General features: G+C 43.1%; 2 protein-coding genes across 3 annotated transcripts in view; both read left to right on the top strand.

Moving 5' to 3' along the window:
• The first annotated feature begins 592 nt into the window (after positions 1 to 592).
• Positions 593 to 1,091, top strand: LOC144695883 (large ribosomal subunit protein uL15). Its single transcript, XM_078566953.1, has one exon. It carries the CDS (start codon positions 616 to 618, stop codon positions 1,060 to 1,062), a length of 447 nt encoding a protein of 148 aa, XP_078423079.1. The 5' UTR covers positions 593 to 615; the 3' UTR covers positions 1,063 to 1,091.
• An 8,014-nt stretch (positions 1,092 to 9,105) lies between these two features.
• cdca8 (cell division cycle associated 8) overlaps positions 9,106 to 22,506 on the top strand; it is a 32,707-nt gene continuing 19,306 nt past the window's right edge. For both annotated transcript variants that reach the window (XM_078566283.1, XM_078566282.1), the window contains exons 1-3: positions 9,106 to 9,169; positions 14,200 to 14,308; positions 17,828 to 17,956. In XM_078566283.1, coding sequence (XP_078422409.1) covers positions 14,206 to 14,308; positions 17,828 to 17,956 — 232 coding nt within the window. In that variant the 5' untranslated portion in view covers positions 9,106 to 9,169; positions 14,200 to 14,205. The remainder of the gene's footprint in view (positions 9,170 to 14,199; positions 14,309 to 17,827; positions 17,957 to 22,506) is intronic.

The raw sequence follows: 22,506 nt of genomic DNA, 5'->3' as shown, positions 1-22,506 counted from the left end.
GTGGGCCGGCGATTGTCAGTGAGAAGCTGAGCGGTCAGTAATGATCGTGCGTCACTTTCACCGGACCCACTCCCCTACCCCGCCACCCCCCCTCCTCTCCAGGGGCATCGGGACAGGGCCACCCACTCCGCACTGAGGCCATTCGGCCCAGCGTGCCTGTGCTAGCTCTTTGGTGCAGTTTATTCATTTAGTCGCATTCCCCCGTAACCCTGCAAAATTTATCCAGTTCAAGTACTTATCCAATTCCCTTTTGAAAGTGATTGAATTTGTTTCCCCTGGTCTGTCTTTCAGGCACCGCGTTCCAGGACATAACCAGGGTGACCAACGGGGAGGAGGGGGGGTGGAATTGAGGGACCCTTCACCTGGAGAGTGGAAGGTGGAGGCTGGTGACAGACCAAAGCAGCCCTGGGGCTGGGCGCTACCAGGGACCAAAGGAACAGGAGGGGATGCTGGAACTACAGTGTAGAATTTTAGGGCCGGCGGGCGACTGGGGAACAAGCCGCTGACCGCGGTTTCACACTGGATGGCCAATTAACGGCCGCCCAGCCAGCGTGAAAGGCACGCTGAAAGGCTCAGCCCTGCCGGGGCGGGAGCTCTTTTGCGTCATCAGCCAAGATGCCATCCAGATTGAGAAAAACCAGGAAGTTAAGAGGACACGTTAGCCATGGTCATGGCCGTATTGGCAAACACAGGAAGCATCCTGGTGGTCGTGGCAATGCTGGTGGTATGCATCATCACAGAATCAACTTTGATAAATATCATCCAGGTTACTTTGGAAAAGTTGGTATGAGACATTATCATCTAAAGAAGAATCAGTTGTTCTGTCCGACCATAAATCTGGATAAGCTGTGGACGCTGGTCAGTGAACAGACCAGATTAAACTATGCCAAGAAACCTGAAGGACCAGCACCTGTTATTGATGTTGTGCATGCTGGTTACTATAAAGTCCTGGGCAAAGGAAGACTACCAAAACAGCCAGTCATTGTCAAGGCAAAGTTCTTCAGCAGGAAGGCTGAAGAGAAGATCAAGGAAGTTGGTGGAGCCTGTGTATTGATGGCATAAATTTTATAATTGGGTCTACAAATAAAATACTGCCGGGGCGGGAGGAGGGCGAACGCTGAAGTCAGCATGAGAGTGCGGAAGGAAAGCTCCCTGAAGACAGAGAGCTGCCTCACAGAGCTGACGAATTTAAAATCGATAAAATCAGAATTTAAAATCCTCAAAAAATGTGCAGGTCTCAGAATGAGGCACCTCAACATACGGACGCTGAACATTCTGTCCAAACACTTTAATCTTTTTTTGAATTAATCTCAGAAACTTCATCCCGCCCTTGTTTGAGGTTTCTTCAAAAATGCAAAGGCCGCCTGGCTGATTCACCCGCCCGCCAACTGTAACTTTGGACAGGCAGCGAAAAATTGCTGTTAATTGCTCCATTAACGGTCTTAACAGGCCCTTAATTGTCGGCGGGCACGCTGCTGACTCTTGCGCACACCCACCGATCGAAATATCACGTGAGTGCGCAATGGCATCAGGACGCTCATCCAATGTTATCGTACGCTATTTCACGTGTTTGGTGCGCGCCCACATGCCGAGTGGAAAATTCTACCCATAGTGTTGCTGTCCCTTCCACTCGGGCGAGATGGAGCCTGCCGAACCCACCCTCCCACTCAAACTCACCCAACTGCAATGCCAACCATCCATCTGTTGAAGCTGGGAGAACAGTGGTGCCAGCCACTAGTGCTGCTACACCCTGTGTCTGCTCATGAGCCCTGTGCTAGCTCTGGTGGCAGCATAGTGCACATACACCAACAATGATTGGGCAGCGACAAGGGGAGACCTTGAGCAGTTTTCTCCCTCGCTGTCTGGAGAGATCCAGGACAAATGGAGTCTCGGGAAGTCCACGGGAGATCAAGCCAAATTCCGGGACAATCGCAAACGGCAGTCAGTCTGCTGTTTACCATCCTACAAGCAGCCTCACAGAAAAGAACTGACTATGCTTATGGAGCTGCTGGCCACCCTGGCGTCATTCTACCTAATGCTACTTTGATTTTTGATGTAGACCTCTTGAGACTCGAGTGAAATCATTATTCGGTTTGTCTCCTGCTTTTGGCACACAAACATGAGCAAGCTTGAAGATTGTGCATTGAATATGCAGGGCTTGGCTATAATCACACTACATTTACCTTCCCCATCCACAACCTGCTGTATGTCAGCAACAAATCTGCTTCTCTCATGTTCCTTTTGGGCTGTAACTTAAAACCTGATGATCTTAATCCTGAACTTATTTTTTAATTTTTTAAAGAAAATCATGCTTTTCTTTCTGATAATTCTAAGTTGTGCATGATCAAGAATAAACATCAAGCTGCCTGTTAGTAAAAAAGGACAGCTGATCATTTATGACATACTACTTGAATACCCAGCTTGAATACCTGGCCGCATCTACACTGTTTCTGCTGGAACTTCTGTACCATCGCCTATAAGCCTTATTCATCTCTGCATGCCTATCTCATCGTGTGAATTCACCACCACCAGAAAAGTGAATTATCCAGCATCAGTTTTCTGCTCACCGACCTCCATGAAGGAATACTTCTTTGGACTTTGATTCTGGACTCTGCACCCATGTGAAACAATACTTCTTTTCTCTGTGCTCTCTGCACTGTTAATATTTCTTTTCTCTATCCCTCCTTTACTGTACAAAGGCAAAGGAGGCAATGCTGTGATCTTCCTACCACGTTGAGTGTGTGCAAATAAACTAACCCTTTGAGTTCATCCTCTTTCAAGTTTGCTGTGGGGTTAATAATAAAAATTGGATCACACCAAAACAGAGGGGTTGGGAAAAAGCCATTGCTTAAATTGGCAGGGGGGCGGGGGGGAGCAAATCAAAACACTTTTCTATTTATAGGCAAGTGGCAAGAAGAGGAATTTATGCTGTTTAAATTAATCACACTCCTGTCCATACCATGAGACATTGCAGATGTCCTCACTATAATCTTTCAAAGTTGTCTTGATGCTCAAATTCTTACTTTAGATTGGAAAATTGCACACCACTGTGCTATTTAAGAAAGCTGAAAGCAGGAAACCGGGGAATTATAGAGCAGTTAGCCCAACATCTGTTGTCAGGAAATATCTACAGTCTATAATTAAGGATAGGGTAATTGAATGCCTTGAAAATTCAGTTGATCAGAGACAGCCAGCATAGATTTGTAAAGGATAGGTCACACCTGATGAACCTGATTGAATTTCTTTGAAGAGGTGATTAAAGTAGTGCATGGTGGAATGCCGATGGATGTTATTTTGCTGGGTTCCCAGAAGGCATTTGGTAAAATCCCTCATAAGAAACTTAACTAAATGTGATGCACATGGAATTGAGGCAAATTATTGACCAGATTAGAAAATTGGCTGAGTGGCAAAAAACAGAGAGTAGGGGTAATGGGCAGGTATACTAATTGGTATGACATGACTAGTGGTATACATTAAGGATCTATGTTAAGGCCTCAACTATTTACCATATTAACGATTGAGATGGTGGGACAGAAAGCCACATATCCAAGTTTGCTAATGACACTAAGATGGGTGGAATTATGTACCTTGTAGATTAAAACATGAAAGTACAGAGCTATTAATAGATTAAATCAATTCAGTGTAAGCAGATGTGAGGTCATCTACTCTGGATCTAAAAAGGACAGAACAAAGTGCATTCTGCTAGAAACAGTGGAGGTCCAAGGTGACTTGGGAGCCCGTGTACAGAAATCATTCAAAAAGTATGAACAGCTACAGAAAATAATCAAAGGGATAATGGCATTCTAGTCTTTATATCTAAGAGTACTAGAAAATAAGGGGTTAGAAGGCTGCATCCTAAAAAAAATCCTTGGCTAGACCACACCTGGAGTAGTGTGAGCAGTTCTGAGCGCCACATCTTAGGAAGGATGTATTGCCTTGGAGGAGGTGCTGCATAGATTTACCAGAATGATATCTGGACACCAAAGGTTAGATTACAATGGGAGATTACACAATTTAGGGTTGTATTCCCTTGAATTTTGAAAGTTAAAGGGTGATTTGATTAACGTTTTCAAGATATTAAGGGGAACAGATAAAATAGATACAAAATATTGGAGAGTCCAGAACAATAATTGGCAACCTTCATAACAATAACAAAAACAAAATTACCTGGAAAAACTCAGCAGGTCTGGCAGCATCGGCGGAGAAGAAATCAGTTAACGTTTTGAGCCTTCATGGCCCTTCGGCAGAACTGAAGCATAGTTAGAAGAAGGGAGAAATATAAATGGAGATTTAAATTGAAATATGCCAAACGGGATAGAAGTATAACCGATTTAATTAAAATATTGAAATTGAGATTTAAATTGAATATGCCAAACGGGATAGAAGTATAAACCGTAATGAAGTCTAATTTGTATTTATAAAGCTACCTATGCTGCAGCAGTTTTGTTCCGTATGTCTGAAGACAAACCACAGGATTATAAAAAACGTCTCTCTGTTGAGCTTACGAGCTCGCTGTTTAGAACTGAGCCGATGACATGGAATGAGGTGAGCTTACCAGGGGCAGTTTTTGCATGCTTATTTTCCTGAAGAACATTTAGCTTTGTTTTAAAAAATTTCAGCTGAAATTCAATATTTATGTATTGATTTAAGATTTTCCCATAGAGTTCTAGTGTGTTGTATGAGAGAGTGCACAGAAATGCTTGCGGAGGGATATATGAAATGGCAAATATATGTGAGTATAATGAAATGGCAAACTTGGTTTGTTGAGTAATGGGTGCATGGTTAATGAGGCTTGGTAGTTGATGTCTGTACAAAGCCTGTCTGAGAGAGAATGATTGAAACCTGTTGAGCCAATCTAACATTTCTGTGTGTGTGAAAAAGCATCAAGAATTCCATAGACCTAACGTGAATCTGTTATTGGAACAAAGTTCCTAGATGGACCACATTAGATTTCAGGCCATTTAATCTCTGACCGATGCCAGTATGAGCACAGTACAATGTGGCCATCAATAGACCAAGCTGGGAATGGTACCCACTTAAGGCAATAAAAAAAAAGGTGCAGGAAATACTCAGCAGGTCTGGCAGCACCTGTGGGGAGAGAAACAGAGTTGATGTTTCAGGTCAATGACCTTCTATCAAAATCTGAAACCTTAACTCTATTTCTTTCTGCACATGTGTGGCAGGCGTGCTGTTTTTATTTCAGCTTTCCAGCATCTGAAGTACTTTTGACCTACCAACATTTGTTTTTATGGTTCAGATTGGCTGCCTTTTCATTTTTGGCTGTTCCCTATTACATGAGATGTACATTGTCTCTGATTTCTTTGTGTTTGTTCAGATTGTTCCCAAGTGTGCATGCATGACACTTGGAGCTTGTGTTGAATATGCCAAATGGGATAGAAGTATAAACCGTAATGAAGTCTAATTTGTATTTATAAAGCTACCTATGCTGCAGCAGTTTTGTTCCGTATATCTGAAGACAAACCACAGGATTATAAAAAACGTCTCTCTGTTGAGTTTACGAGCTCGCTGTTTAGAACTGAGCCGATGACATGGAATGAGGTGAGCTTACCAAGGGCAGTTTTTGCAATATAAATATAAATATAAATTTTGTTTTGGATTTCCAGCATCCGCAGTAGCTTTTAGCTTTTTGTTTTTATCTTCATAACAATAACCCTTTTCAAAATTTAGGGGTTAAAAACACAATATCTTAAAAGCCACAATACTGTCACTCAAATGCTAATAATAATGAAAAACAAGACAGAAATATTTCATTAACATTTTAAAGGTGTTTACAAAAAAGTTGGTAATTGAATTCTCACAAGTATGTTAATAAAATTTTAATAAAAAAACAAGTGTCATTTAATTATCATCAAAATGGGTTTGATTGATGAATACTGGGGACTAGACATGAGTCCTTAATGAGCTGCATGCACCCGCGAAGCCACAGTTTGCAAACCTCTAGGCTAAGATGAGGAGGCAGAGCCTAAAAATTAGAGCTTTCAGGAGTGAAATTGGGAAACACTTGCATATGCAAAGGGTGATAAAAATTTGGAACTTCCTTTCGCAAATGGCAATTGTTAATTATTAATCTGTTAATCAAAGGCATTAAGGGTATGTGGATTTGGAATCCTGTTGCAGATCAGTCATGATCTCATTGAATGGCTTGAGGTGCTAAAGTCCCGCTCCTGATGCCATGTTCCCACAGCAAAGAAGTTTAAGGAGAGACCTAATAGAGGTATTCAAAATTATGAAGAGGTTTGATGGAACAAGCAGACAGAAACTGGCAGATGGGTTGGTAATCAGAGGTCACTTTAAGATTTGCTAAAGAACAAGAGGATTTTTTCACAATGAGGATGATTTAGAGCACTCTGAGGGGGAGGGTGAACAGCCAGCAGTCAGGGTTCACATCGGTACCAATGACATAGGTAGAAAGAGGGATGTGGTCCTGCACTCTGAATTTAGGGAGCTAGATAGAAAATTAGCAAGCAGGGCCTAGCAAGTAACATTCGCACTACACAAATGCCAGGCAACGACCATCTCCAACAAGAGAGAATCTAACCATCACCCCTTGACATTCAATGGCATTACTATTGCTGAAGCCCGCATTATCAACATCCTGGGGGTTACCATTGACCAGAAACTGAACTGGACTAGCCATATAAATACTGTGCCTACAAAGGCAAGAGGTTAGGAATCTTGCAGCGAGGAACTCACCTCCTGACTCCCCAAAGCCTGTCCACCATCTACAAGGCACAAGTCAGGAATGTGATGGAATACTCTCCGTTTGCCTGGATGAGTGCAGCTCCAACAACACTCAAGAAGCTTGACACCAGCCAGGACAAAGCAGCCCGCCTGATTGGCACCCCTTCCACAAACATTTACTTCCTCCACCACTGACGAACAGTGGCAGCAGTGTGTACCATCTACAAGATGCACTGCAGAAACTCACCAACGCTCCTTAGATAGCACCTTCCAAACCCATGACCACTACCATCTAGAAGGACAAGGGCAACAGACACATGGGAACACCTCCACCTGGAAGATCCCCTCCAAGTCACTCATGAACCTGACTTGGAAATATATCGCTGTTCCTTCACTGCCGCTGGGTCAGAATCCTGGAACTCCCTCCCTAACAGTACTGTGAGTGCACCTACACTACAGGGACTGCAGGGGTTCAAGAAGGCAGCTCACCGCCACTTTCTCAAAGGTAATTAGGGATGTACAATAAATGTTGGCCTAGCCAGCAATGCCCACATCCCAAAAATGAATTAGAAAAAAAGCTAGAGAGTCGTTGATGAAGCATGACATCCCAGACAGACCATGGATGAAGTTGTGAGTAGACCTGTTTACTCTAGAAGGAACTGATTATCTTATCACCATAGACTACTATTCTGACTACTGGGAGTTAGATTAGCTGGCTTCAACGTCTCCTGGTGAGATTGTATAATGCCTGAAAACACACTTCAATTGTTATGGCATTCCAGATATTCTGATGAGTGACAAGGCCCTCAGCTCATGAGTGAAGAATTCAACCGCTTCACAAAGGATTGGGAAATTCAATACTATACATCATCTCTACGCTATCCCCAGTCAAATGGAAAGTTTGAGGTGGCAGTGAAAATCGCCAAAGGAATCATGTAGAAATCAAGCAAATCTAGCACAGATGTATACAGGGCAATCCTCGAGTAGAAAAACACACTGATTGAAGGCATGGAAAGTAGTTCAGTCCAAAGACTAATGTCACACCACACCCAAACTACTCTTCCAACAACAAAACAGCTACTGAAGTCAGAAGAGTGAATGAAATACTCAAGGTGAAAAAGCAGAAATCCAAATTACATTTTGACAAAACTGTCAAATAATTTCCAGAGTTGAGCATTGGAGAGCCATTCAGAATACAAACTTTCAATGTTCTCAACAGGAATGAGCCCACATGGAAACTTGGGACACGTGTATAGCAGTTGTCACATTGATCATACGCGGTGGATGTGAACAACCAAATATACTGGCACAACTGCAGGCATATGAAAACAACTAGAGAAGCTAGTTGAAGGCGTCCAATCAGGAAGTATTTTGCTTTTATCATTTTGTTCACGCATTGAGTGGTTATAAGGCCTGGAACGCACTGCCTGAGAGCGTGGTGGAGGCAGATTCTATTGAAGCATTCAAAAGGAAAGTAAACTGTTATCTGAAATGGAAGAATGTGCAAGGTTATGGGGAGAAGGCAGGAGAATGGCACTAACGGAATTGCTCATTCGGAGGGCCAGTACAAACACAATGGACCAAATGGCCTCCTTCTGCGCCAAAGCAATTATATGATTATTAAGGTCTGGAACACACTTACATGAGAGGGCAGTGAGCCAGATTCCATAGGTACATATTGGACATGTATTTTAATTCATTTGTAGGAGTAGGAGGATGAAGCTGGGAAGCAGGACTAAATTCTGATGATAACTGAATGGCACCTTCTGTGAAAAAATGACACTGAAAGAGGCACAAAGGGCAGATAAAAACTTGGTCAAAAACAATAAGTTTTAAGAGGCGCCTCAAAGGAAGTTCAGGTTTGAGAATTTCTGTGCTTTAGACTTAGGTATTCAATCGAGCTGTGATTGGCCGTCCACTGAGACAACCGGGCTGTGATTGGCCGTAAACTTAGGCAGCCGGACGCTGATTGGTCGCCCACTAAGACGGCCGGTTCTTGATTGGTCGTTCACTGATGCAGAGCTGTGATTAGTCGTCCTCTGTGGCAGCCGGTCAGTTCCTGATTAGCCGGTCGGTGAAGTAGCCGGGTCGTGATTGGCCGTCTACTGAGAGAGCCGGTCCGTGATTGGCTAGCCAGTGAGGCAAGCGGGTTGTGATTGGCCGCCTACTGAGAACCGGGGCGTAATTGGCCGCCCACTGACGCTCACGGGCTGTGATTGGCCGTCCACTGAGGCCGCCGAATCGAGATTGGCCGTCCGGTGAGCCAGAAGGGTTGTGATTGACTGGCCGCTGAGGAAGCCTGGGTCTGATTAGCCGTCCGCTACATAAGCTGGGGCGTAATTGGCTGTCACTGCGGTAGCCGCTTTGTGATTGGCTGCGGATTGGTAGTGTTTCTGATTGGTTGAGCCAAGGGATTTGAAAATTAAACAGTTGTGGCGCGGAGTTGTTGGAAGGAGAAGCGGAGCTGGTGAGTTAATGCGGGAGGCGGGCGGGGGTCCCTTCGTGCTTTAATGTTCACAATCTGGTACATGGTGTTTACCGGGTTGAGTTATAGGTTTTCCGTCGCACTGAAGGAACTTGTCTAATCCTGGGAGCTGGTCGGAGTGTGTGGGTCTTTCCTTTCTGCTTTGGCTGTGTCGCCATCACGGGCTAACATCCTTTAATCTGCTGAACTATCATGACCTACTGATATAGAATAGAAACCTACAGCACAGCAGGAGGGCAGTCAACCTACAACCCTTCAAAGAGCAATGTCCTGACTCCTAACTCCCAACCCCACCCCCGTATCCCAGAACTTTTTGTTTCTGCACCAAATACTTATCCAACACTCTTTTTAAGGCTATAACTGAATCCACCAACATGGTAGCCATGGACCTGGAAAAAGTATCAATAAAAATGATCTAAAAATGTGTCTTGAAGGTTTCAAGTGATGAGGCTCTGTTTTCCTTTGGTAGCTTGTTCCACTATGTGATTGCCCATGGGAAGAAAGGTTGTTGATACTCTTTCTTGGAAACAAATGTCCTTTGTAGTTTGTGTGGATGGCCACCTCGTGCTCTGCCGTTGCCAGAGGGCACCCGGTACTTGGTTTCTGTCAGTTCCCACCAGTGTGATTGTAGCCTGGAGTTTGCTAATAGTAATTTGAATCTCTTGAGGTGGGCAGGGCGGTGGAATGATGTTTGGTGGTGGGTTCCTTGCAAGTGGAGTGAGGCAGAAGTGCTTGTTTGTTTGGAAGGTCAAGTGGTGAGGGAAATGGGCGTAGGAATTGCTCACGATGGGCAGCGAAGCTATGCTCACTGCAGATTATCCTGCACTACAAAGATTACTTATGGCTTTTCCCCGCTAGCAATCTCCTTAAACTCCCAGACCCTCCAGCCTCCCACCAGCAACATGCAAGGAGCTTGTGGATTTGTTTATCTCAGATTGAAGCCATCTGTTCAACTGCCCTCTTTCTCTTGCCCACCAAGTCTATGTTTCCCCAAGCCCCTCCCTGTGTTTTCAACACTCTCCTCTCTACGACTCTCCTTAAAACTTAATTCATTGACCAAGCTTTTAGTTACTTGTATTGCTGTTTCCATTGACATTGCTGGCCAATTATTATTATCGCTGATAATAAATAAAGGGAGAGCCTCTAAAGGAGATGCAGGAACAGAGGGACCTCAGTGCATACATAATTGAAGATGGCAGGGCTTGATGAGAGACCAGTTAGTAAAGCAAATGGTATCTTAGGCTTTAATTATTGGGACATTGAGTACAAGAGTAAGGAGTTCATATTGAACTTGCACAAGACAGTAGTTAGGCCTCATCTGGAGTACTGTGTCCAGTTCTGGGTGCCATACTTGAAGGATGTGAAGGCATTGGAGAGAGAGTGAAGAGGAGATTCCTGATCATGGGTGATTCCTGGGATGAAGAATTGTAGCTATGCGTTTTAAATTGGAGAGGTTGGAACTGTTTTCCTTGGAGAAAAGAAGGCTGATAGGAGACTTGATGGAGGTATTCAAGATCCTGAGGGGTATGGACAGGGTAAATAGTAAGAAACTGTTCCCACTCAAGAGAACATCAAGAACTAGAGGGCACAAATTCAAAATAATCAGCAAAAGGAATAAATGTGATGCGAGGAGACAATTTTTCACCCAGAGGTTGGTTGGAGTCTGGAACAAACTTCCTGAAAGGGTGGTAAAGGCACATTTGATCAAGATATTCAAAATGGAATTAGATTGCTACCTGAAAGAGACTTTGCAATGTTATGGGGATAAGGCAGGGGAGTGGGATAGGTGGGATGCTCTTTCAAAGAGCTAGTGCAAACTCGATGGGCCAAATTGCCTCCTGCACTGTAAAGATACTGTGTTTACATTCCTGTGAAGTGCTCTGGGAGGTTTTCCTTTGTTGAAGGTACTATATAAATGTATTTGTAGTGTAAATCTTGATTGGGCGGAAAAGAGCTCTTTCAGTGGAGACTCTTAAGCAAAACTGATGACTGGCAGTTATCTCCTGATGACTGGCAATGTGACCTGTGAGTGGCAGTGTGCTGGGGCTCCTCTTTGCTCTTGAGGTGGTTAATCTCAACTCTCAGACAATCCTTTTCTTTTACCTGAAGCTATGCTAACATCAGTTTGTCTGTCTGTCTCCTGGATTCCAATTTAATCCCTCTATCCCACTGGTAACTTCAGGTGTTGGCCTTCTATTTTCCTACCTAAATGCTCTTTGTGGTCTGGCTTCAGTCATTCTCTCCTTTGTCCTCTCCTTTTATCATTTTCCCCCTCTGCATGATCCCTACCCATACTGAGCATGGGGAAGAATACTAATTATGCTCTGCAGTTACATGAACCTGGAATACGGAGTCTTCAGTTTAGGACAAAAGTGTCCCACGTTTTATAATAAAGGCTTAATCTGGTGGGGGGGGGGAAGAATGCTGAGCCAAAGGAGATCTTGGAAAGGGTGTTGAAAAGCTTAATCTCCTGGCCCCCGTTCTAATCACTTCTAATCCTGAAAGAACCTGAAACATTTCAAACTCCACCACTTGCCGCCTCACCTCAGACCATCTTGGAATGTTTATTCAATTGTTATCCAGAAAATTGTGTAGTTAGTTAGGTCAAAAGCCATGTGATTAAAATTAATCATGAAAGCTTGAAGGACACAATCAATAATGTTATTTCAATATGCTTTCAGCTCTGTAGTATTATATAGCACTTGGGCTTCTTGAATAAATAGGATCTGGATACCTGAGAAAAGACAAACAGGCTGTTCTTTTTTCACCCAAGAACAGATGAGCATGGCCTTGATGTAGACAATGCTGCACAGAGACTCCTGTCTGGGGCTAGACATGGATAGGGTACTAACAGTTTGTCAAATGGTAGGGGGTTGACAATGGAGTGTAACAAAGAAATAACCTGAACTGTAATAACCTCTGGGCATATGAATGTCACCTGCCCCATGTCCCAATGTTGGTAGCTTTTCATTGGCCCCGTTCCTTAAGCGATGGGGAAGCAACCTGCGTGGGTCAATGCTTGTCAATAGCTAGATAGCTAGGCATCATTTTTTATTTGTAAAAATGAGTCTAAAACCCACACTGGGTGATAGAGAAACAGTAACATCAAGCCACAACTGCGTAGAACAACCGCACTGATACCAGGTTGCACATTGACCCCAGATACCACCTGGGTATCCCTTGCTTGGTGTTAAATTGCTGCTTGGCGCAACTGTAACAGACTGCCCTAGTTCCAAATAGAGTACTCAACTGTTAGCAATTAGTTTGACTTTGTGCAGTGACACAAAAGCGTCCTGAGGTTATTTAAATACAATAACTGGTGAGTACCGATCCCAGGCACCCCTTGTTGAACTCTAGGTTATGCTGTTTTTGTGGCATTTATTAGGGAACATACATAAAGGATGTTATACTACAGAGCTGAAAGCATAACCAAACTATCTGTTGATTATCTGCTTCAAACTATCATGACTAAGTTTGTTCACATTTCTTTTGACCAAGCTAAGTACATAGTTGTCTGGGTAATGTACTGAATGAATGTTTTAACAATATAAAGAATGCATTTTGAGATGGTCTTTCAAAGGTGGATAGATTAGTTTGAAATGACTGCCAGGAGCTCAGATCCCTTCCCTCCATACTTTTGCAGCATTAAACCTCTAGTTTAGATTGCCACATGTTGGATGGGCCTGGGCTGCAGAGCACCCTGGCCTCTTGCAAAGCTTGACTACAAACATACAATGTGAGCTAAAGTCTTTGGTACAAGCAGTGGGCTCAGAAAGAGCAATGATGACTGTGAAGTTCAGAACGCTCAATCACCAAAATGTAGGGCACTAGTCTGACCTGTATTGTAAACCACATCCCACCCTTTATGGCCAAGGATGGCAATGCCCTTCTCAATGTCTTCATTGGTCTAAAACATCTGGACAGGATGAACTTGGTAAGTGCCTGCCCTATCCAGAATGGATTATAGACTAAGTGAAAGTGGTGGAATAGGATGACCAAATGGGAGAATGGACTGTAAGGCCTCAACATGTTAAGGCCAGTTCCTACTTGAGTTGGTGGATAAGCAAGAAGATGACACTCCCAATCTACACTAGGGGAAGTTAGAGCAAGGAGGGTAATTGGAACTGGAGAGCTCACCAGGGGCTGTCTGTTTGGCAGTGATCATACTGCAGTTGTGCCTCCTTCCCAGGTAGACCGACCTGGTCTTTCTCCACCCCACCCTTGGTACAGCAGGAAGAGATTATGTCCAGGGTAAGGCTGCATGCTGGGACAGAGTGCTGACTAATGTCACAGCAGCAATCCATTCTGCCTGGTGCTGCATGCAGCATTCAAGGTCTGGGTTCAACTAAATGGCTCCACAGTCAGATCAGTCATGGAGCTCTTGGAACATATCTCTCTCTCTTCTGACTCAGCCTGATGCAGGTGATCAGGATCCCCTCCCCCAAATTTCTGGAGACTGGAAGGAGTAACGCAACAAGAAGTTGGCTGTTTTGCAACTGAAAGAAACTTTTGGAGTTGGGAAGACCAAGCTATGCCTGCAGATACGCTGAAGACTAGCAATAATTGAAGTGTCCTCCTGCCATTTCTGGTGATGCTGATTTTTCAAAGGCATGAATCTGGATGGTGGCTATATCAGTGATGCCTTTTTGTATTAGTGATTGTATGGGTGCTTCAATCAAGTTTATTGTCCCAGCAAGCCTCAAGCTGAACTTATTTTAGTATTCCAGAAAGAAAGAAACTCAGTCCCAAATTCCTAAACCACCTGATGGAATGAAACTTGCTCATATTAAGTTAGTGAACTGTAGTAACTGTTAAAGCATAATGTTGCTAATCTTTCAAAACACTGGGTTAAAACAGATGACACACTCTGATATCTGAAACTTAAAAGGAAGGAAAGGTAAATCTAAGCACTTGTTCCACACACACATTTTATTTGGCAATAATCATTTCCACTGTGAGATCAATCATCAATTATCTTGTATCACGTAATGTCCAATTCCTCTCTCTTTCAGGGAACAATGCCTTCAAAGCGGAAAGCAACCGGAAACCGCAAAAAGAATGCATTGGAATTGAAGAAGTTTGAAAAGCTCCAGGCTTTCCTGAAGGATTTTGACATTGAAGGTTGTGAGTTTAATTAACTTTACGACTATATTTGTCAAAGAAGTCTGTACAGACAGTATTTTTTAGTTCTCCCTGATTCTGTTTGTTTAAACTAGTTAATCCTGTGTCCTCTGTTGTGAAGATATCTTTTCTTGTCTCCCAGCCCTAGTCATTGTATCCATGTTTAACTTTACCCTACCTCCCTGTTTCTCCTTTGAGAAGCAGTGTGAATTTGACTTTCAGCACTCTGCCCCCATACTATTTACAATCCACCTGACTGGCTATTAACCTCATTGAAGATCTGGAGTGTAAATACTGCCTAAATGGAAAACGCTAACCTCAGTTACCTCCATGTCAAAACTAAACTGACCACTATAGACGTACATGATCTGCAGTTTGTGGATGACAGCAGTGTCGTCACCCACTCTGCAGTAGATTTGCAAGCCAGTCCCAGTTTCTTCAATTTTGCATATATGAAGCTTTTGCCTGCCCATGAATGTTGCCAAAACAAAACTCATATATAAACCCACAATTGGTGAGCTAAATATTCCACCTCCCATATAAGTTGAAGGAGAGACTCTAGAATATGTTGAGTGCTTCCCATCCTTGGTGGCCACCTCTCCAAAAAAGCCACCATTGACTAGGAGATGCAACAGCGATCAGCTGTACCAGCTCAGCCTTCTAAAAGCTACACCAAGTAAAGATGTCCACAAGTCAACTAAAGACCTAGTATACAGAGCAATTGTCACCCAACAGTGAGCCCTGGACTGTGTGTCAGCGACACTTAAGACTGCTAGACAAATGCCATCGGCAATGCCTCCGCTGCATCCTCAGGATTCAGTTGGAGGGCAGTTGAATAAATGTTAATGTCCTTCAAGAAGCCAGCTCCACAAATATTCAGGCAAAACTCCTGCAAAATCAACTTTGATGGACACTATGTCCTTATGGCCAAAAGGCATCTCCCCTGCCAGGCCCTGTTTTCTCAACCCTCAAATGGCCAGCATTCCAGGGGAGGACAAAGAAAATGCTTCAAAGACAATCTGAAGCTCCCCTTGAAGTGTGGCAGCATTGACATTAATGACTGGTTGCAAACTCCCCTCCCCGCCAAATGGTTCAAAATGGCAACAGCTTGTCCATCAACTTTAAGTCCAAATGCCTCAATAATGAGCAGAGTGGTGACTGAGAAGGAAAGAAAAGGAAACTAATCCTTCACACTGGGTCCCACTACCTCAGGATGCCTGGCCCCATATGCGCAAAGATATGCGTGTTGAGAATTGGGGTTGTTCAGTCACATGAAGACCCACAACAGGAACCCGTGATCCTGAGTAGACTTTATCCTTGAATTGATGGACAGGTGACGACAAGTTTGACTTTCAGCCTTCTGGTGGAAGATCAACGATCTGAAATATTAATGTTGTTTCTCTTTCCACAGATGCTGCCAGACATGTTGAGTGTCTCTTTCATTTTCTATTTTTATTTCTGATTTGTGGGTTTAATTTTTTTCATACGTTTCTGGTCAGGCAGTTTTTTCTCTCCCTTTATCTACACTTCCCATCCCCATCTCTCTGGCAAAGTTATCTTTGGTATAATTAGTTTTATTTCCATAAGACATAGGAGCAGAAATTAGGCCATTCGGCCCATCGAGTCTGCTCCGCCATTCAATCATGGCTGATAAGTTTTTCAACCCCATTCTCCCGCCTTCCTCCCCGTAACCTTTGATTCCCTTACCAATCAAGAACCTATCTATCTTGGTCTTAGATACACTCAATGACCTAGCCTCCACCGTCTTCTGTGGCAATGAATTCCATAGATTCACCACTCTCTGGCTAAAGAAGTTTCTCCTCATCTCTGTTCTAAAAGGTCTTCCCTTTACTCTGAGGCTGTGCCCTCGGGTCCTAGTCTCTCCTACTAATGGAAACATCTTCCCCACGTCCACTCTATCCAGGCCTTTCAGTATTCTGTAAGTTTCAATCAGATCCCCCCATATCCTTCTAAACTCCATCGAGTATAGACCCAGAGTCCTCAAACGTTCCTCATATGTTAAGCCTTTCATTCCTGGGATCATTCTCGTGAACCTCCTCTGGACCCTCTCCAGGGCCAGCACATCCTTCCTGAAGTACGGGGCCCAAAATTGCTCACAATATTCTAAATGTGGTCTGACCAGAGCCTTATAAAGCCTCAGCAGCACATCCCTGCTTTTATATTCTAGTCCTCTCGAAATAAATGCCAACATTGCATTTGCCTTCCTAACTACCGACTCAGCCTGCAAGTTAACCTTAAGAGAATCCTGGACTAGGACTCCCAAGTCCCTTTGCACTCCAGATTTCTGAATTCTCTCCCCATTTAGAAAATAGTCTATGCCTCTATGCTTCTTACCAAAGTGCATGACCTCACACTTCCCCACGTTATATTCTATCTGCCACTTCTTTGCCCATTCTCCTAACCTGTCCAAATCCTTCTGCAGCCTCCCCGCCTCCTCAATACTACCTGTCCCTCCACCTATCTTTGTATCATCTTCAAACTTAGCCAGGATGCCCTCAGTTCCTTCATCTAGATCATTAATGTATAAAGTGAAAAGTTGTGGTCCCAACACTGACCCCTGCGGAACTCCACTAGTCACCGGCCGCCATCCTGAGAAGGACCCCCTTATCCCCACTCTCTGCCTCCTGGCAGACAGCCAATCTTCTATCCATGCTAGTACCTTGCCTCTAACACCATGGGCTCTTAACTTACTGAGCAGCCTCCTGTGCGGCACCTTGTCAAAGGCCTTCTGGAAGTCCAAGTAGATAACATCCATTGGCTCTCCTTTGTCCAACCTACTCGTTACCTCCTCAAAGAATTCTAACAGATTTGTCAGGCATGACCTCCCCTTGATGAAACCATGCTGACTTTGCCCTATTTTATCATACACTTCCAAGTATTCTGAAATCTCATCCTTAATAATGGACTCTAAAATCTTACCAACGACTGAGGTCAGGCTAATTGGCCTGTAATTTCCCGTCTTTTGCCTCATTCCCTTCTTAAACAGGGAGGTTACATTAGTGATTTTCCAGTCCTCTGGGACCCTCCCTGACTCCAGTGATTCCTGAAAGATCACCACTAATGCCTCCACTATCTCTTCAGCTATCTCCTTCAGAACTCTGGGGTGTAATCGATCTGGCCCAGGTGATTTATCCACCTTCAGACCTTTCAGTTTTCCTAGCACCTTCTCCTTGGTAATAGCCACCATACTCACCTCTGCCCCCCGACTCTCTTGAACTTTGGGGATGTTACTCGTGTCTTCCACCGTGAAGACTGATGCAAAGTACCTATTCAGTTTCGAGTTTGGGCAATGACATTTTGCTGAGGTGCTTTGTACTTATCAGAGTTTCAGTGTTTGCAGTGAACTGGGAAAAATGCTGCTGATTTTTTTTCTCCAGTAATATTGCCCCAAGCCTTGAACACTAAATTCTGAATGAAGGTGAACAATGGTTAATTTTTAAGTCAGTAATTGCACTTAAATGTTTTCTGGTCTGAATTGTGACTTTTCTTCTTGTGTAGTTGATCGGCGGAAGAGAGAGATGGAAAAAGCAATGAACAATCTTCTCATCACAGTAGATGCTTACTACAGCCGTGCAATTATGAAACTTCCACTGGCTGTTAGACAGATGGATTTCCAGGATTACCTTGGTAAGGCATTGCTCCCCCTGTATCTGCTGTACACTGTTACAGGGTTGAGATTGAATGAGGCCCTTGTGCACAAATTGCTGCCATATTTTTCTAATTTATCTTGCTGAGGGCCTGAATCGATAACACATTAAGCCTGAGGGACTTGCATTGGGTATTGTTATTTCAAAATGTACATTGTTTGTACAGTAAACTGTATAAGCCTATTATTCCAAAACTAGGTTTGCCCCCTGCAGTTTCCTTTTTTTCACGCTCTCTGCCAGCAAGGTGTGACTTCAGGTCATTTTCTTTTCATTAGATTTCCTGGTTCATTAACTGTTTCTATTGAGGAAGGGAGTGACCCGATCTTGGGATTTGCTATGTTGACAATGTTAGCTGCTGTACAACCAGCCAGATCTCAGCGAAATTGGAGGAAGGTTAATGTCTTGTGGACCCCTGTCCAAGACCGTCCTCCTTCTGGGTGCTGCAGCTGCCAATATTTGTGCTGCTGGGAAGGAGGCTGTTAGCAGTCAATATGCTGGTCACCTAGAGTTGCCAACCTTGGCTGGAGGTTAAAGCATTAGAAATATGTCACAGAAACCAAGCAATCCAGCCAACATCAAGAAATTGTGGGGATGCATTGAAACACCAAACAGTACAGACATATGAAAGATATAAGTGAGACAGAAATAAAATCCACCCTGGATGAAATGGAAAAAGGTTGTGTCCGAGATTGATGGTACTTCCCTAGAAAATCTGAAGGACTTTGAGGGAACCTAATCCACTCTACCACCTAGACTGTCGCCCTTATTTAAAACGCAAACACTTTCAGATAATTTGAAAAACAACCAGGCAGGCTTACCCCTAAATCAGGGGTCCCAGAGCTCCTCAAAAATATAATTAATTGGAGACCAAATAATTACACTTAATGTGATCTGTTTAAGTCCAAGTCAGAAGGGTTTCATGGCAGTGTCACCAAATTGTGACAAGAATGTAACCATACTCTAAAACATTATGAAAGAAACTAAAATCAATTGTCGTTAACCTGATCAAAAAATGTTCCAATGTCAACTATTATTGAAAGAGAGAGGAAAAAGGAAGTGGTCAAAGAAGCCACCTACTTTCCCCATATGTTTTTACATAACTATGGACCCATTACTCCAGTTATTGGAAAACGATAGCTCAAGTGTATGGATCCAAAAAAATGGCACCTCCAAGAATTTCATACCACTAGCATGTTCATTATTAAGTGATTCCCTGTTGGGATAATTTTAAAAAAAAATTAACTCTCTTAGATTCAGTGTTGAAAATTGGTGTTTTTTAAAAAAAAAAAGACTGCTGGGGTCCATAAGTCAACCAAGAACAAGTCTTTTCCTATACAATCATGGGGAAAAAATGGACCTCTGACAACAAATATATGAAATACATAACCCTGGAAGAATAATCTCTCAGGAAAATCTATTGAATTAGGTACACAATCTCAAAGAAGTTGACCTCAAAACCCACACAATACTAAAAATTGTTCTTTGTTTGATTGTGTGTCTGTTGACAGCTATGCTCACGTTGTTGATTGATTCGATCTGGGTGTGGACTCAAAAAAAAAAAAGTAAATAAAGCTGCCGAAAGAGCTGGAAACTGGAGCTGACTGATTGGGTAGATGTTTTAAAGTATTATGAATAAAACCTGTTACACACAGAAACTAGTGACATCTCTTGCATAGCTCTCAGATATAAAATATATAACAGACGTATGAAAGAAATGTGAGACAGAAATAAAATCCACCCAACAGGTATCACAAAAGCTATCATCAGTTAGCTTGATGTCTGTCGTGGGGAAGTTATTAGAATCGATCATTAAAGAGGTTATAGCCGGGCACTTAGAAGAGGTCCAGGCAATCGGGAAGAGTCGGCATGGTTTTGTGAAAGGAAAGTCATGTATAGCCAATTTATTGGAGATTTTTGAAGGAGTAACATGCACAGTGAATAAAGGAGAGTCTGTAGATGTACTGTACTTGGATTTCCAGAAGGCATTTGATTAAATGCCACATCAAAGATTATTACGGAAAATAAAAGCGCTTGGTGTAGGAGGTAACATATTAGCATGGATAGAAGATTGACTGACTGGCAGAAAGCAGAGAGTATGCATAAATGGGTCTTTTTCTGATTGGCGGGATGTGACGAGTGGAGTCCCGCAGGGGTCTGTGGTGGGGCCTCAACTTTTTACAATTTACATCAATGACTTAGATGAGGGGAGTGAAGACATGGTAGCTAAATTTGCAGATGACACAAAGATAGGTAAGAAAGTATGTTGTGAAGAGGACATGAGGTTGCAGATGGAAATAGATAGGTTGAGTGAGTGGGCAAAGATCTGCAAATGGAGTTTAATGTGGGAAAATGTGATGGTGTTGACTTTGGCAGGAAGAACAAAAAAGCAGAGTATTAAATGAAGAACGGCTGCATAATTCTGAGGCGCAGAGGGATCTAGGTGTTCTGTATGAGTTACAAAAAGTTAGCGTGCAGGTGCAGCAGGTGATTAAGAAAGCTAATGAAATGATATCCTTGTATTACGAGAGGGAGTGAATAAAGGATCAAAAACAAAATGCTGGAAAACTCAGCATGTCTGACAGCATCTGTGGAGAGAAATACAAATTAAGGTTTCGAGTCTGCTTGACTCTTCAGACTCGACGTTAACTCTGTCTTTCCCTCCACAGATGCTGTCAGACTGCTGAGTTTTTCCAGCATTTTTTGTTTCAAATTTCCACCTTCCGAGTATTTTACCTTTTTTATAAAATATATTCAGAATTGAAAATAGGCAAATCTCCAATAGCAACGACTGCCCTACTATCAGAAGAACAAAACTGCAAACGATTGGGTTAGCTTAACCGGCAATATGAAACAACTAACTTTGTAAATGCTCTAATATTTAAGATCAAATGTATACCACCCCCGCCCTTTAAGCTGAAACTCACGCCCATACAACAAAGTATGAAAGCATGATATCATCACCCAAAAAGGAAACATGTTTCCGTAGCCAATGTAACAATACTTTAAGAGAATAATTACAAATCATGAGAAGATGTGGACGGAGAATCAAAAACAAAATAAACCTCATGAATGGTAGTTGAAGAGTGACTAAAGGGGCCGACATAAAATTCTTTGAAATATAATAGGAACCAGAGGCAATTAGATTAAACTTAACACCCTTTTTAAGTTCCTCAAAATTAACAGACACTAGCTTTCATTATGGAGGCCTTGTGGTGCAGTGGGTGATGTCCTTGCCTCTGAGCCTGAAGCTCTGGGTTCAAGTCCCACTCCAGGACTTAGGCAAGGAAGATGCATTCATAACGTGGCCAAACAGGTTGAGTATCAACTTGTAAATTTTTCCAACATATGCCAACTTCAGGCAGCAAGAATGGGAGAGATTCCTGGTCAGCCACGTGATGGAAATAAATTGAGATACCATCACTATCCATAGCTCTATACTATAACATGCATGTAAAATGTTTATGTTGCCATGGCAACTCATACCCCCTAGGTGGGGGGGGTAGTTGGCTCACTGGCTGGACGGCCGATGTGGATCAGATTGGTGCTGGCAGCACGGGATGCAATCCCCATCCTGGCTTGGGTGCAATTGGACCTGCCTCCTGGTTGAGGTTGTGGCGCTGTGGGTCAGCCCCGCCTTCGGGCAGAAAACTCAAATTGAAGATAGCTTTCACTAATCAAACTGCCAGGTTAAATTTACAAGCCCAAATTTTCCAGTCTCCACATTGAACGCAAAGGGATGTAAGTTGGGAGATGTGCGTTGGGATCCTGCTGAAGGCCTGACACACAGACACACACTGAAAGTACCTTGGAAATTTAAACTTTCAATGGGCTTATTTCCACAACACCTTGGAAATATTAGGCACTTTAATACCTGGTGCAACTCAACTGAGCGCGCACATGACCCGACCAACCCATCACCCTTCCTAGCCAACCAAGCTTACCCACCAACCCTTTCACGAACTTGTCCATTCACTATCTCACTCGCTTGCTGAAAGACTTAGACCTTTAATAACTGCCCTATTCGGGTAAGGTTTTAATGTGCAAAGGGGGCATATCCTTCATTCTTCCATCTCTTGTGCCCAATGATTCTCCCAATGGATGGCTGCGCTGACCCGTCGATGCTTCAGCAGGGATCAGAAGCCAAGGCTGAAAAGTCGTAAAAGGATTCGGTCACAGAAATCTTCACTCGCAGTGTCAATATGCTCAGCATCGACCCCCTACCAGAAGAGTTGGGCCACTGTTGTCACTGGAAATTCTTCAAATTTTCACACTGTTCTTGAACTACTTCAGCTCAATTAACTTTTTAAGTAAAGTTGTAGTAATGCGATAAGATGTAAATATATTTGTAATCATTACTATATTGTAAGTTAGCATTATTAGACTCTCTATGTATATTAAGTTAGAATAGGCTCCATAATTATTAAACATTCAATGGTGCCAAGGGTACAGGGCAAACTTTGTCAAATAATCAAACAACCAATAGCTCTGGCTCTATCTTTGTATATGGGTGAATTCCAGCATTTAATAAAA

Source organism: Cetorhinus maximus, chromosome 21 (genome assembly GCF_964194155.1).
Source record: "Cetorhinus maximus chromosome 21, sCetMax3.hap1.1, whole genome shotgun sequence".
Lineage (NCBI taxonomy): Eukaryota > Metazoa > Chordata > Chondrichthyes > Lamniformes > Cetorhinidae > Cetorhinus > Cetorhinus maximus.
This window is presented reverse-complemented; position numbering and strand designations above follow the sequence as displayed.